General features: G+C 38.1%; 1 protein-coding gene across 1 annotated transcript; it reads left to right on the top strand.

Moving 5' to 3' along the window:
- Window positions 1-1,126: 1,126 nt before the first annotated feature.
- Window positions 1,127-16,372, top strand: Pbsn (probasin). Its single transcript, NM_019125.1, has 7 exons — window positions 1,127-1,247; window positions 3,008-3,147; window positions 6,091-6,158; window positions 8,107-8,217; window positions 9,132-9,233; window positions 9,839-9,866; window positions 16,167-16,372. Exons 1-7 carry the CDS (start codon window positions 1,167-1,169, stop codon window positions 16,168-16,170), a joined length of 534 nt encoding a protein of 177 aa, NP_061998.1. The 5' UTR covers window positions 1,127-1,166; the 3' UTR covers window positions 16,171-16,372.
- Window positions 16,373-17,453: the final 1,081 nt, after the last annotated feature.

Below are 17,453 nucleotides of genomic sequence, written 5' to 3'. Positions count from 1 at the left end.
CAAACTAATTGTAATATCAAGTATTTCATGACATTTCTCTTTCATATGCATGTGTATACAGAAATCAAAACTGTCTGGCTGTTTTAACATTACACATGATTCTATGCAAAAATACTGATACTATCTTTTAAAAAGAAAAACTCTATATGCATACACTATTAAGAAGACGTGAGTTCAAACATTCTGAATTTCAGATTAATGGATTCTGACATGTGGAAGGGTTGTGTTTCCCAAATGTCTCATCACTACAGGTTCCTGAAAACTGGGGAAATCCAGGGCTAGTAAGATGACTCATCACATACAGGTCGTTGTTGCCAAGCCTGGGAACCTGAGCCCAGACACCCAGATATATACACATGAACTCAAAATAAATAAGATAAAAAAGAAATTTAAAATGTAATCATACATATTATGATTATCCAATAAGCTTTCTGGATATTTCTTGGATTATATGTCATAATTGTCATGACTGACAGGCTGTTAATTTGAGTGATGTTTGCAAAGAAATAACAATAAATTATATCTATAGAAGCAAGACTTTATCTTTGGGATCAAGACTGTATGCTCCGTGTTATCACAGTTGTTTAAACAGACAAAGGCTAGAACCTCCAGTTCCACAAACAAATGTGAAATCTACTCAGGCCAGTTTACTGCCATGTCTTTGGTCATGTGAAAAATGTCATTTGTGCCAACATCAGAAAAGCTTCCACAAGTGCATTTAGCCTCTCCAGTATTGCTGATGAATCCACAGTTCAGGTTCAATGGCGTTCAAAACTTGATCAAAAATGACCAGACTTTATATTCTTACACCAACATCTATCTGATTGGAGGAATGGATAATAGTCATCATGTTTAAACATCTACCATTCCAGTTAAGAAAATATGATAGCATCTTGTTCTTAGTCTTTTTCTTAATAGGGACATAAAGCCCACAAATAAAAATATGCCTGAAGAATGGGACAGGCATTGGGCATTGTCCATGCCTAGTAAAGTACTCCAAGAACCTATTTGTATACTAGATGACACAATGTCAATGTCTGTGTACAACTGCCAACTGGGATGCAAGACACTGCCCATGCCAATCATCCTGAAAAGCAGCTATAAAAAGCAGGAAGCTACTCTGCACCTTGTCAGTGAGGTCCAGATACCTACAGAGCTCACACACGATGAGGGTCATCCTCCTCCTGCTCACACTGGATGTGCTAGGTGTCTCCAGTATGATGACAGACAAGAATCTCAAAAAGAAGGTAGCAGACCTACATGGGACGGGGCTGTGGGTGATAGGAATGCTGGGCAGAGACAGAAACAGATAGAGAGATAGAGGCTTGGAAGGGGGCTGTGTGCAGGTGGGTGGAGGTGCAGCAAGAGACAGAGAAGCAGAGGCAGAAAGACCTTAAAGGGGGGAAAGAATTTTCTAGAAGTTGGTATTTGCCAAATCTGGTAATGGAGAGTGACAAATGTGGGGGAAGTAGTTGTATCTCATAAATGCTTTTCTGAGAGAAAAACAAAAACAGGGGGACAGATACCAAGAGATAGAGACAGAGATAAATTAGGGAGTTCCTGGAGAATGTTACTAGGGATGGACAACTACCCTCTGGATGTTGCAATTCCCTACATCTGGAGTGGAGAGAAATAGAGAAAGGGAGAGTGGTCTAAAGGGTGATTTTTCTGAGACAAAGTCAGAGAGAGGCCAAGAGACAAAGACAAAGATATACGCAGAGAGAATAATGCTTCTGAAGATAGCTTTTTGTGGTCTTTATGTGACACAGAGAGATGGGAATGGGAAAGAATGTTCTAGAAGTATTCTCTACATCTCAGAGTGGAGAGTGGCAGGGAGAGAGAATAGTCTAAAGGGTGATTATTTTCTGAGTGATAGATGGATACTGAGAGACCAGATACAGATACACACATAGACCTGGAGAGAGACATAGAGAGAACATCCATCAGTCTGGCACCAAGGGTTTGTCTGGCTTTGCCAGCAAATCAAAAACCTACATCATTTCCTATGTTACCACTCATGTTCCTCACATTGTGAAGAAATTGAAGCCATGATAATGAATATGATGAAATAATTTAAAGGGGTGAATTGTACTAATGTTATGCTTGCAGTGACCATTGTCTACTTTGGCCTGTTATCCAAAACATTAAAAGGACTCTAAAAGATCTGCAGATAGAGCAAGATGACTTCATTCAAGGCAAAGCTATAGTGCAGATTACAGACAGACAGGCATACTGCCAAAGATAGACAGCTGCCCACTTGACTGACTGGACTCAAGTTCCCCAAGCTATTATGTCTCTATCAGGGGTCCCAAGGAGACTGATGAGCTGGTTATTAAGGGGCCAGATTTATTTTGATTGACAGATTAAAACATTTCTCTGTGTAACCTTTTTCATGGTACATCTGATTTTAATCATACATATGCCAAATTACACAAAGCCATAATGGGGCCAGTAGGATAAGATCATCTGAAGAACATGTTTTTGTCTTACTATGCATACACCCCAAACCAGTTCAGGCCAGATCAGCATTTCTACTCTCCAAATCAGAATACATTGAAAATATAGTTGAATAGAAACTGTCTGGACTTATCATTGTTAGGGGCATTGGAAGCCCTACACCATTTTTCAGAAAAGGGATGACTAACTGGATGCAGAGTTGGGGACTATGAGGGGTTCTTTTGTGTACTCTACAGCCTTGTTCACAGATGAGTGTGTGAGTGTTCTGATACAGACAGGGAGGAGGAAGAAAGGGTTGTTATATGGGGAACTTTACACCATTGTTTAGAGAGGGGTATGTGAGTAGCCTGATGCAGTTGTCTTGAAGGGGTCTGAAATCAATATTTGGTTCATTGCACAGAGTATTCATGAATATAAAAGAAGCTAAGCTGTATAATGCCTTATTACATAATCAGGTTGTGAATTACCGCATGTGGGTTTTGAATTCCAGGGTACTAAACTGTCACATACTTTTACCTGCCTTGTTTCCATAGCTGCATTTTTTTTCCAGATTGAAGGGAATTGGAGAACCGTTTACTTAGCTGCCAGTAGCGTGGAGAAGATAAATGAAGGCTCACCATTGAGGACCTACTTCCGTCGCATTGAGTGTGGGAAGAGATGCAACCGAATCAATCTCTACTTTTATATTAAGTAAGATATAATACAATAGACAGAACCTACTCATTTGATGGTCTGTGGGTTGAAAAATGAAATGCTTTCAGTCAACACTCATATCAGTGAACACACACAGCACTAAGTGAGAATTCTTATATCACTTTGCTCTGTATGGTACTTTTAACTTAGAATGAGTGAATTTATTTATTTTATATCAAGCCAAATTAAAATAAAAAATATCAAGAGATGGGTGATGATTATACATAGGTAATAGATACATAGATAATAGATATAAAAGTAGATAGGGCTGGAGGGATGGCTCAGCAGTTAAGAGTACTGTCTGCTCTTCCAGAGGCTCTGAGTTCAATTCCCAGCAACCACATGGTGGCTCACAACCATCTGTAATGGGATCCGATGCCCTCTTCTGGTGTGTCTGAAGACAGCTACAGTGTACTCATATACATGAAATAAATAAAATAAATCTTAAAACATAGATAGATGACACATATACACAAACGTAGGTAGTTAGATAATAATTAGCTAGAGAGATGATAGACATATACATAGATATGTAGGTAGACAGATAATAGATGATAGAAGATAAATAGATAAATAATAGATGGATACATGTATACAGACACACACATAGGTAGGTAGGTAGGTAGATATACATAGTAGATATATAGACAGATGATAGATACATCTCTCTATCTGGGGTGATTAGAGAACACCATGAAAGAAACAGGCTTGGGTGTAAAGTACACATGGAAAACACATATTCAAAATCAGCTCCTTGTTGAAGTTAAACATCACAAAACTGTATACCAAAATAACATAATAACATAATTTATAATCACTTAATTTTCTATTTATCACTCCTCAAAAGCCCAGTTGGGAGAGAATATATATCAAAATAAATGTTAAGACAGTTTTAGTACTTTTAAACTATCTTGATATGAGTGTTATTATCCATCAAGTATATATTTCCTTGATGAAGGTAGTTTTTGTTAATTATATGCTGATATTTGAGGCTTTTCATAAATTGATTATTTATAAATTCAAGTTTCTAAGGAAGATTCTCTGTACATTGTGCTGGCTTTGAACTCAATACAGAGTAAAAGTTAGCTTTTTTATTTTATTTATTATATATGCCCATATAATAAATAAATTAATAAATATACCGTATTTTTCTGGACAGTGTTTCTATGTGTAGCCTTGGTTGTCCTGGAACTTACTCTGTAGATCAGGCTAGCCTCAAAATCAGAGATCCACTTTCCTCTACCCTCTGAGTTCTAGGATTAAAGGTGTGTGTCACCCTCACCTGCTAATTTATATCTTTTTAAAAACAGGTTCTCATTATATAGCCTGGCTGCCCTGGAATTCTCTATGGAGACCAGACTGGCCTTGAACTCACAGAGATCTACCTGCCTCTACCTCACAGGTTCTGGGTTCAAAGGTCCACCACCACATGCAGCCTTTTTGTGTTTTTATTTATTTTTGCTTTTTAATTAATTTTTTAGAATGACAGCGAACCTATCCTCCTGAATCAGTCTGACATTGATACCACCATGCTTGACACCTAAAATTATTTAAAGGAGTAATAGTTTAAAATCAAGTAGGTGTATACACTAGCGGGTTGAAGAGATAAAATTTTTATTTTTAAATACATTTTTTTAAAAATAAAACTTAATTACATCATTTCCCCTTCCATTTTCTCACTACAATCCTTCCCATGTTTACCCTCCTCCCTTGGTTTCTTTCAAATCCTAGTTGTGTATTCTTAAATATACAACCTATTCATTCCATATAATGTTACTTGAATAGATTTGACTTTACAGTAACCATTTGATATTCAGAAAACCAGTTGATAGGGAGGACTTCACTTTAGGGAAGACTACAAATTATGCTAAAACTCATATGGAGCTAGGAAAGATCCTATGGTAGCTAAAACAATCCTGTGCAAAAAGAATAGTGCTGGAGGGATTGCCATCCCAGACACAGTGATTTGTTTACACACAGAAAATGAACTCCAAGGCCTTCAACAGGCCTTATGTAACCCCATCCCTGGCCTAAACGGTTATTCTCATTTTTTGTTTTTGGTTGTATGCCTATAATGGTTGAGACATATCTGCAGCCCAATTATTCCCATGTTTTTAGAGTATTTTAGAATCTAAGCTGTGACTGTCACTATTAGTCACATGGACCTCTGGTGAGTGAATACAGATCTGAATACATGACCGTGCCTAAGACTCTATGGATCTCCTGATCTGTTGATGCACATCCCAACTTATATCTTCTCAGAATACAACTGTAAGCTGAATTTGAATCCATTTAAATGCACAAAGTGATTGCTGCTACAGAACCTATAAGATTAGTGATATTTATGATACAGGCAAAAAATAAATACATGATTCCAATGTAAATATAGAAGCCAGACTATAGTGTATGTAGGGCACTGAGATGTGCTCTGCACCAGGTGGCCTTGCATCCTTTAAGCCCAATGTCTACAGACATTTCTCATCTCAGATTGGGGTAAAATTTTTGCTTAATACTTTGGGTTTTTTATTTATCAATAATTGTTATTGGGTGCTGGGGATACAGCTGTGTTAGGAGTGTGATTTCTGAGCATGAACTCATGATTCCATCCTCAAAACAAAGCTGCAGTCCTATATTCCCAATACCCAGCACTTGGTGAGTAGAGGCAGGAAGATCAGGGGTTCAAGGACATTCATTAGTTGGGGCTCATGATAGGCAACAGGTGTCACACAGAGAAGCTAATTCTGCCCCAACAGAGACACCTGCAAACACCTAACAGAGTGATTGATGACATTAAGGATGTTATTAATTATATTTAAGGAAGATGTCCTACAACAACATGTGCTTAAGACAGATCTCCAGAGGAAAATGTTTGCAATAACCTGTGCTGTTATTTATGTGGAATCAGGACAATATGACAACATGCATGCATTTGTTTTTCAGGAAAGGGGCCAAGTGCCAACAGTTTAAAATCGTGGGAAGGAGATCCCAAGACGTTTACTATGCAAAGTGTGAGTAAACAGTGCCAGGGTGAATACATAGCCTTAATGTTGTTTCCCAAAATTCTCAGTCTTAGTTGAATTTGGCATATCTGGATATCTACATTCCAGTGCAATTGTCTCTACAAATTACAAATGGAATCTTGAAGAAAGCCTCTTTATTTTCTTCCTACTCATTTTGGAACTAATAAGAGCTGTGGTTTATTTGTTTATTTTTAATGACTTTTTAAAACTTTTTTTTATTTCTATGGCATATGTCTTACCAAGCACACTTCCCTTGTTTAGCTTTAAGTATAAATTAAATCACAGACAGACAAGAGTCTGAGAATTAAAAGGTAATTTGAGCACTCCAAAAAATAACTTGATGCAAAAGAGGAACTAGGATTTTATCAACTATTAAAATGACTCCCAGCAATTCTGAAACATGAGTCTTGTATATGGAATAATAAACGATCTAAATTTTATAATTTTATTGGAGAGAAAAATATTTACAATATATAAATTTCAGTATCATGAATAGTCTTATCTCTTTAGTTCTGACAGGCAAAGCATATGACCTACAACACACTGAGGTTCATATATAAATAATTATATAAATAATTGAGGTATCAGTTTAATTTGTCATGAAACAAGTGGTAAAGATACTTTCATTATTTTCTATTCTGCCATAAAAAGTCTATTTAACCCGATACATTAGTCTGATAGACTAAACATGTCATGAACTCTAGCTTGTTTATAGGTGAATTTATTGTACTTAAATTCAGGAGCAGAATCAACTCACAAGCATATATCCCTCCAAAGAGCCACCCCACCTTGTGTGTTATGTAATTTAGTTGAAAGCCATCCTACTCTACACAACAAGTTTCAGGCCAATCAAAGATAATGAGACCAGTCTCAGAAGGAAAATGAGTTACCACTGACATGAAAAGTAACAGTCATTATATCAATGGGAAGGTCTTGGGACAGTCACTTCCCCTCTTTAAGAAGTCTTATTAGTGAACCAGTGAGTGTATTGGGGTCACTTACAAGAGCATGTGTAAATATGACTGTGTTCTTGAAGAGCCCAACTCAGCTTGGATGACACTCCTGAAAGCTTTATCCTTGGAGCTTTAGCAAGGCTTACAGAGTAGCTAGCTAGTCAGAGTCTCTTCCACAGGGCTTGTTCACTGTTTCCCATAATGTTGTGGAGTGGCCTGCTGAAAGTTGTTACTCTCAAAATCGTCCTGAGACTTCTGGGTATTTTACTTCTCAAATCTCATGACCTACCAAGACAGAATGTTTCAGTTTGGAGAAAAGTGCTATGTGGCACCCTCTCTTTTTTTTCTGTCATGTGTCTGAGGAAAAATTGGTAAAGTTAGATAATTGGACCACTAAATGTAGAACAGATTCATGAAAATGTCATAATATATATAATAATATATATAAAATCAGAGAGCTTTCCTCAATGTGTGTATATATGTGTAGATAATCCCACCATTAAATGTAATAAGATCCATAAAAATGCCTATATATGTACACACATGTATTATATATATTATATATATTACATCTTTCCTCAATATAGTATGTATAAACAATTCCACCATTAAATTTAATAAGATCAATGAAATGTATATACATATGTGTATATAAATATAATCATACATCTATTCTCAGCAAGTAAGAGGATTGTAGTATGCTACCTTTTATGCACCCACACATCTTGGTATCAGGAACATCGCTACCCAAATCAATATAGGTTCTACATATTTGTAGGTAACTGTGGGATATTAGAAACATTTTATATCTTACAACAAAATTATAAACCTGCTTTATAATTCCCTGTTTGTCTTGACTAGTTTCAACACATGGAGCAGAATATTGTGGGTTAGAGACTGTATGATCCATATACACATTCATAACTGTGCAGTTAGAATGAGTCTGTTCATTCTGTTGACTTTATGTTTCTTATCTATCTCAGATGAAGGGAGCACGGCATTCATGTTAAAGACAGTGAATGAGAAGATATTGCTGTTTGATTATTTTAACAGAAACAGAAGAAATGACGTTACACGAGTGGCTGGAGTTTTGGGTGAGTGTCACACATGGAACTTGTCATCTGAGTGTGCGATTCAAGGATATGATTACATGCATATCTCTGAACTCAAAGGTCACAATGTGTTTGTGCACCTGATTCTGTTCTTCATGTTGATAAATAACTGAAGCTGTGATGGTGAGCTTTGAAGATCAACTTGGCACAACACAGAATGCCCTGGGAAGGGTCTCAGTAGGAAATTTCGCACAGGAGACTGACCTGTGGATGTCTTATGATAATTAACATAAGTCTCCACCCAATGTGGAGCAAGAGGATAGGCATTAAGCTTCAACTACCAACAGACACAACTCAGAATCCGCTGGCAAAGTTCTTAGCGAGGGTTTTCTCTCATGAGATTGGCCTGTGTGCATATCTCTGGTAGTATACTAAGTGATGATTACAAAAGGGGGCTCTGCTCACTGTATTCAGTAGCATTTGCTGGGCACATCATCCTGACCTGTATCAGACTGCAAACGCTGGATAAATGCAAGCACACATTTGTATGCATTCTTTTATCTCTGTTCCTCGCGATGGACTTGGTGCTTCTCCCCACCCCCAACTTCTCCCACTGGAATTTCCCCCAATTAAATGTGCTATAACTGGGTAAATGTGATCTTTTCTACCATAAATTGTTTTTGTCAAAGCATTTTGTCAGAATATTGAGCAAGGAAACTGAGATATTGATAAAATTGTCAATGTTATAAAACATGAGAGAGAGTGTTACATCCTGGGGTCCACTGACTACTTTGATTTCTCAGGAAAATGATATAATTTTGCACTGTCAATCTATTGGAGAAAGGGGACCAGTGTTGTGCACTGGCACTTTATAGGAGACTAAGCAATAGAGAATATTTCATTTGTGTGCTGGGTACTAATGTTGTGACATCTTCCCTATACACCATGAAACACAGCGAAAGGCAGGCAACTGACTAAGGATGAGATGACAGAATACATGAACTTCGTGGAAGAAATGGGCATTGAGGATGAGAATGTACAACGTGTCATGGACACAGGTATAGTAGCAACCTGCGTGTGTAACTTCTTATTTTGCATTTTTATAATAAATGTTAATTTTTGATTATCAAGGGTCTTGGGAAGATGGCTCAGTGGGGAAAGTGCACACAAGCATGAGGACCCAAGTTTGGATCTCAGCACCCATTTAGAAAGCCAAGAATAACAGAGCTGGAATGGGGAGGGGACTAGAGGAACGTTCTAGTAATAGATCTACCTGAAAGACCATGTCTCAAAACTAACAATGTGTAGAATGAATAAAGAAGATGTTTAAAAATCAGTGTCTTACCTATGCATGCATGGATATACACGTCATTCACATGACTATGGATACACCAATGAACCATGCAGCTAGATACACACATACAAAATCTACCTGAAATGAAACTCAGTTCCTACGGTCCTCCGTTAAGATACTCTATTCAAAATTTAGCTTTTTATCTGCATTTTTTATGAAAACTGTTCATATGTAGTAATATTATTAATAGTATGTTAAAGAACTCTATTACTTTGAAGTAATAGTGTTGTTTTAAAATAATATATTACTTTAAAAATAATATTATTATATTAAAAATAATATCATTTTTCCATATTCACTCTCCTTTAGACACCTGTCCAAACAAGATCAGAATTAGGTGAGTCAAAGAACGTTCATTTTATATCTTGAAGTTTAACTTTAATTCATTTTCTAAAATAATATTTTATTTATTCCTTAACCTTTTCATATATGTATATAATGTATCATGATCTTACCTACTCCCACACATCTCACCCCAGAGACCCAGCAACAACACATCTCCCTCTATACTTCATGACTTTTAAATTTTATTATTATTATTATTATTATTATTATTATTATTATTATTATTATATCTCAACGAGTCCAGTTGGTGCTATTTCTAAATAGGGTGTGTCAATTCCTAAGGCATGAGCAATGTAATATACCAGGGGCCACAGCCATAGAGAAAAATGGACTATAGGGAGCTGGTGGCGCATGCATTTAATCCCAGCACTCAAGAGAAAGAAGCAAGTGTATCTTTGAGTTCTAAACCAGCCTAACCTACAGAGTGAGTTCCAGGGCATCAAGAGCTACACAGAGAAACCCTGTCTCATAAAACCAAAAAAAAAATGTTTTTTTAAGATAGAAAAGGAAGGAAGGAAGGAAGGAAGAAGGGAGAGACAGAGGGATAGAGACAGAGACAGAGACAGAGAGGCAAAAAGAATAAAAAAGAAAAATATGGAGCCCCCCCCCTCTCCCAGAAACTATCAACTGGCAATAGCTCTTTGGTTAATAGTGGGTAGTCCTGAGTCCCCCTCTGCTCCATTCTAGAATGTTAACTGACTTGATCTGGCCAAGATCTTGTGCAGACCACCACAGTTGCTGTGAGTTCACGATTGTAACAGGTCTGTCATGTTCAGAAAACAGAATTTCATGGCTCTACTCCCTACCCAGATGACCATCAATGACTGAGCATCCACAGTCACTTGTTCTCAGCCCTTTGACCAGCTACAAATTTCTGCATGAACCACTCCCTACTGTAAAAAGTTGAGCAGAAGCCAGATGTGGAGGCACACACCCTTAATCCCAACACTTGGGAGACAAAGGTATATGAATCTATGTGAGTATCAGGCCGGCCTGATCTATATACTGAGCTCTAGGACAGCCAGGTACATGGTCAATATCCAAACAAACAAAAACTTAAAACTGTGATTTGACCAAAGTTGAGAGCAGCATAAATCTATGAGTATTTTAAAGACAGTAGCTTGGAAACATAAGAGTTTATCACCACTGGTCGTCTCCATAGGCTCTATGAGCTCCATTGACATAGGCAAAAGGATTACAAGAGGAATCCACACCTACCCCTGTTTTTCCCTAGATGTGAGATTCCTTCTATGGAGCTGGCATGAAATTTAATCAGAGAGTGGTTGGTTCCCCCAGTACAGCCTTTATTGCAGCACCAGTGGACACAAGGATGCTTTTATAGTGTGTAGGGGCAGCCTGATGACATCATTGATGTGGCATGCATCCCACATGCACAGACTATTAAGTACATCTAAGCACTGTAGAAGAGTTTTCTAGACCATTTGAAAATGATTTCTTGATGCCCTACAGCTACAGCATGTGGTGTCTTCAGCAATAGTGTCCTACCATTTAGTTATGGTGGATAGGCAAGGGATACGTCAATAGCCAAGTTATTTTGGTGTTTCTAAGGCCTCCTCCACTAATAAATAGTATGGTGGTACCCCATGCCTAAAAATTAGAATTTCACTGAATAAATCGTATCTTCTGGAAACAGCAATGTACAATTGCAGAAATCCTCTGCTGAAACCTTTTAATACTTTTTTTTAAATTTTCTTACTCATTCCATTCATTTACATCTCAAACGATATCCCACTTCCCAGTTATCCCCTCCACCAAACCTCCATCCCACATCTGCCCTTCCCCATCCCCTTTACCTGTATTAAAGTGCTCCCCCACCCACCCACACTCTCCTGCTCCACTGCTCCAGCATCCCCCTATGCTAGGGCATCAAGCCTCCCCGGGGCCAAGGGCCTCCTTTCCCATTGCTGTCAGGCAAGGCCATCATTTGATATATATATCAATGACTGTGTGGTCAGGCAAGTCTATATTGTTCTTTCAATGGGGTTGCAATACCCCTCTACTCCTCCAGTCATTCTGCCAGCTCCCACATTAGGTTCCCTGGGCTCAGTCTGATGATTGACTTCAAGCATCCACATCTACATTGGTCCATTGATGGCCAGACTTACTCAGGAACCACCAGCCACACAAGGTTGCTGTCAGCAATCGCCTCCTGACCATAGAAACAGTGTTAGGTTTGGTGTCTGCAGACATGATGGATCCCCAGGTGGGGCAGACCCTTCAGTCTCTGTTCCATTTTTTGGCCCTGTTCTTCTTTGGACAGAAATATTTCTGAGTTAAAAACTTTGAGAGGAGTGGTGCCTATCTGCTGGAGGAGGTCTCAACAGGTTCTATCTCCCCCTTCTGTGTGCATTTCAGCTAAAGTCATCCCCGTTGGGTCCTAGAGCCTGACGTTTCCCTGGTGTCTGGGACCCTCCAGTGGCTATCCCCAGTTCCTCATCCCACCTGCTACATAATTTTGTTCGATTTCCTGACCCTCTGTAACTCTCTAACATTTCCTCCAGTTCCTGATACTGCCACCCTTATTTCCTTCCCCTCCTTTCTCACTCCCTGGCCCCCCTATCCCTCCACCTCCCACAATCATCTGGTTCCCTGCTCAATGCAGAACTGAAGCATCCACACCCTGGTCTTCCTTCTTTCTATGCTCCATATGGTTTGTGGGATGCATTATGGGCATTGTGAGATTTTGGGCTCATTATCAGTGAGTACATACCATGTGTATTCTTTTGACTGGGTTGCCATAGTCAGGATGGTATTTGCTAGTTCCATCCATTTGCCTATGAATTTCATGAAGTCATTATTTTTGATAGCTGAGTAGTGCTCCATTGTGTAGATGTACCAGAGTTTCTTACACATTCTTCTGTTGAGGGACATCTGGGTTCTTTCCAGCTTCTGGCTATTACAAAGAAGGCTACTATGAACATAGTGGAGCATAGGTCCGGGTTGTTGTATGCTGGAGCATATTTTGCGTATATGCCCAGGAGTGGTATATCTGGGTCTTCGGTAGTACTATGTCCAATTTTCTGAGGAAACACCAGACTGATTTCCAGAGTGATTGAACCAGCTTACATTCGCACCAACAATGCAGAAGTGTTCTTCTTTCTCCACATCCTGGCTGATGTCTGCTGTCACCTGCGTTTTTGGTCTTAGCCATTCTGACTGGTGTAAAGCAGAATCTCAGGATCATTTTGATTTGCATTTCCCTGATGACTTTAGGCATGGGGTACCACCACTTCTCAAGCCATTTGAGATTCCTTGGTTGAGAATTCTCTATTTATTTAGCTCTGTACTCCATTTTCAATACGGTTATTTGACTCTCTGAAGTCTAACTTACTGAGTTCTTTGTATATTTTAAGATATTAGACCTCTATCAGATATAGGGTTGGTAATGATCTTTGCCAATCTGTGGATTGCCATTTTGTCCTATTGACAGTGTCCTTTGCTTTACAGAAAGTTTTCAATTTTATGAGGTCCCATTTGTTGATTGTTGCTCTTTTTTTTTTTTTCGGAGCTGAGGACCGAACCCAGGGCCTTGCGCTTGCTAGACAAGCGCTCTACCACTGAGCTAAATCCCCTACCCTGATTGTTGCTCTTAAAGCATAAGCCATTGGTGTTCTGTTGAGGAAGTTTTCCCCTGTGCCCATGTATTCGAGGCTCTTCCCCACTTTCTCTTCCATTAGATTCACCATGTCTAGTTTTACCTGGTCCTTGATCCACTTGGACTTGAGTTTTGTACAAGAAGATAAGAATGGATCAATTTGGATTCTTGTACATGCTGACCTCCAGTTGAACCAGCACCATTTGTTGAAAATTCTTTTTTCCCTGGATGGTTTTAGCTCCTTTGTTAAAGATTAAGTAACCATAGGTGTGCGGGTTCATTTCTGGGTCTTCAATTCTATTCCCTTGATCTACCTGCCAGTTTTTGTACCAATACCATACAGTTTTTATCACTATTGCTCTGTAATACAGTTTGAAGTCAGGGATGGTGATTCCCTCAGAAGTTCTTTTATTGTTGAGAATAGTTTTCGCTACTCTGGGTTTTTGTTATTCCAGATGAATTTCAGAATTGCTCTTTTTAACTCTATGAAGAATTTTTAACTCTATGAAGAATTTTTGATGGGGATTGCATTGAATCTGTAGATTGCTTTTAGCAAAATGGCCATTTTTTACTATATTAATCCTGTCAATCCATGAGCATGGGAGGTCTTTCCATCTTCTGAGATCTTCAATTTCTTTCTTCAAAGGCTTGAAGTTCATGTCATACAGATCTTTAACTTGCTTGGTTAAAGTCACACTGAGGGATTTTATATTATTTGGGACTATTGCGAAGGGGCTTGATTCCCTAATTTCTTTTCTCAGACCTTTTATCCTTTGAGTAGAGAAAGGCTACTTATTTGTTTGACTTAACTTTATATACAGCCACTTTGCTGAAGTTGCTTATCAGCTATAGGAGGTCTCAGGTAGAATTTTTGGAGTTGTTTATATATACTATTCTATCATCTGTAAATACTGATTTTTTACTTCATCCATCTCAATTTGCAGCCCTTTGTCTAGTGTATTTCTGTAAAACTTCTTCATACACCTTCAATTTTAGTTAACTACCCCTCTTCCTTATACCAAACCACATCCACACCTGCTCCTTAACCCACAGCTTTACCCCTCTAATCTTCCCTGTCACCAGTACCTAATTATATCACCTACCTAATTATATTTTAATCTCACAATCATAGGCTTCCATATGAGTCTTTAATTACCCTTCATTCTGGTTAAGCCATCCACCACACCCTAATTTCCTCATTCCACATCCAACTCCATGATTGAAACTTCCTGTCCCCACTATTCTTCTTTATTCTTTGTTTTAATGGCATTTCACTTGATGGATCCACTCCCTTCATGGACCCAATTCAAACTGTTTTCTAATTACCTGGTTTTCTCACATACTCCATATTACACATACAAAATAAAAGATTCAAATCTAAGATCTACATGTAAAATAGAATGCACAGAGTTTGTCTTTCTGAGCCTGGGTGATCTCATTGAGTACAATAATTTCCAGTTCCTTCTATTTACTTGGAAATTTTGTATTTCATTTTCTCTATGGTTGAGCAATATTCTCTTATATATTACATTTTCCTGATCCATTCATTGGTTGATGAGCAGTTAAGTCAAGTTCATTTCTTAGCTATTATGAACTTAGCTGCAATGAGCATGGACATTCAAGGGTCTCTGTAATAGGATATAAAGCCATTTGGGTACATATCAAGAAAAAGTGTAACTGAGTCACATGGGAATTCTTTTTTAATTTTTGGGTTTATTTGATGTTCATAGTTTTTGTTTTTCATTTTGTTTTGTTTTAAGTTCTTTGTATATTTTAGACACTAATCTTTTATCACATGTATAGCTGGCAAAGATCTCCATTCCCTGAGAAATCTGTGAATTTAATTGACAGCTTCTTTTGCTGTAGTTTTTAATTCCATGATATCTGACCAGTGTTGGTCTTACTTTCTTGCTACAAGAATCTTATTCAGAGAACCCATATCTAAATCCAAACCTGTGTCTATGGACAACATTCACTCCTTGTTTTCTCCTCTATCAGCTTCAGAATACCAGGTCTCATGATATAGTCCTTGATCCGTTTGCAGTTGAGTTTTTTGCATGGTGACAGGAAAGGGCCCAGGTTCATTTCTCTGTATCTTGAAGTCCACTTTTTACAATTCTGTCTATTTATGGAATTATCATTTTTATGTTAGGTCATTTTCCTTCTTTCAGTGGAGACATTGACAAATATTCATAAGGGGACTAATTCTTACTAGTGTGGAGGTGGCATTCTCTTGTATTGAGGGCAGCAAGTTATACCCCTAGTCTCTCTCTGGGATTCAGCTACTATATTGGACTGGAGAAAGACTCTGGCTGTAGGATGCATGGGGCTTGGTAAAGTCCAATGTGAAAGTACCTTGAAACAAAAAAATATATAATTTTAGTTTAAATTCATAGAAACTACATCATCAAATAAACAGGTAAGTTCTAAAAAATACCAATTTAGGTCTTGATATAAGATCATTTGTCATATTAAAATTTTCCACATATGGAAAATTTCCATACAAAGTTTATGTATATTCCCAAACATACAAAATCTTGTAAAATGTTTAGGCATGATACATCTTGTCATTGTTTGCCTCTTTAATGGCTTGTGTTTGTTTTATTTTCCACTCTCATCAAATATCATGTGTTACTATCCTAAATATATGAAATAATTCTGTTCCCAACATTACAGATGACATCAGGAATTTTCCACTATATTCTTCCTGGAACCTGAAACATCAATATGAAGATGAAGCAATCTTTTCTTTCAGATCATATCTTCCTATTTGCTGCAAATTACAATTCTTGTCTCCATACTTTCTCTTTCATTCATACTTTCCCATGTTCTAATTGGTATTAGTACATCTTTGAATGTTTAAATAAATCTATTTCACTTGCATACGTGTCTTTGAAGAAAGGAAACTAAAGTGCAATGCACATAAATATCTATTTGACATTTTTAAAAGAAGAGGAGGGTTGGAGGGTTGCTCAAAGGTTAACAGTGCTTGCTGCTCTTTCAGAAGACCTGAGTTAAATTCTTAGCACCCCATCAGGCAGCTCATAACTGCATCTCCAGGGGACTTGACACCCTCTCCTGGACTCCTTGAGCAGTGCCCACAGATTTTACACACACACACACACACACACACACACACACACACACACACACACACACCTTTGTAAAAATATATTTGAATGCAAGTATGGGTTAATAATATCTGATAATTTTATTAATGATAATTTGAGGAGCTTGGGTAAAGCTTAGTTGTTAAAGTATTTGCCATGTAAACATAAACTTTAAATGTCTGTTCAATTATTAGAATCCACATGAAAAGCCAGGCATGGTGAACCATGCCTGTAATTTCAGTACCACTGAAGGAGGTAGAAACAGATAATCCTCTGATGTCGCTAGGAGCCAGGCTAGACTACCTGAAATACTACAGGTCAGTGAGAGACCATCTCAAAATAAGGCAGGGGACATAACAGACGGCTCAGTGGTCAAGAGCACCAGCGCTCTTCCAGAGGACTTGGGTTGGATTCCTAACACCCAAATGGTAGCTCACAACTGTATGTAACTCCAGTTCCCAGAGATCTAACATGTATGTGGACAAACATGCAAGAAAAACACCAATGCACATAAAATGAAATATAATAAACTCAAATAATGCAGATATGCATGAAGGATAGCACCTGACATCATCCTGTGACCTTCAACATTCACAAGCACACATGTGCATCCACAAACACAGGTGCAAAACTACACACACACACACACACACACTCACTCACACACACCATACACCAAAGAGTCTTGTCATTCTGGCATGTCACAGACTTTAGAAAGGAGGGTAAATTATTATATTGGCTGTTTAAAGTGAGCATTAAAACTTTGTGTACTGGTAGTTTGTCAACTTGACACAAGCCATAGTCATCTGGGGAAGATGCTCAAGAAAATACTTCCAGCAAGTTCAACTGTGGG

The sequence above is a fragment of the Rattus norvegicus genome, chromosome X (assembly GCF_036323735.1).
Source record: "Rattus norvegicus strain BN/NHsdMcwi chromosome X, GRCr8, whole genome shotgun sequence".
NCBI classification, from domain to species: Eukaryota; Metazoa; Chordata; class Mammalia; order Rodentia; family Muridae; genus Rattus; species Rattus norvegicus.
The sequence above is the reverse complement of the archived record's forward strand: the minus strand, read 5'-3'. Positions and strand labels throughout refer to the sequence as shown.

Excerpts from the sequence above, each read along its gene's own strand:
- Pbsn (NM_019125.1), top strand. The coding sequence starts at position 1,167 with ATGAGGGTCATCCTCCTCCTGCTCACACTGGATGTGCTAGGTGTCTCC. Across the intron at positions 3,148-6,090 it reads AATCTCTACTTTTATATTAA|GAAAGGGGCCAAGTGCCAAC; the intron begins GTAAGATATAAT and ends TTTGTTTTTCAG. Across the intron at positions 8,218-9,131 it reads ACGAGTGGCTGGAGTTTTGG|CGAAAGGCAGGCAACTGACT; the intron begins GTGAGTGTCACA and ends CATGAAACACAG.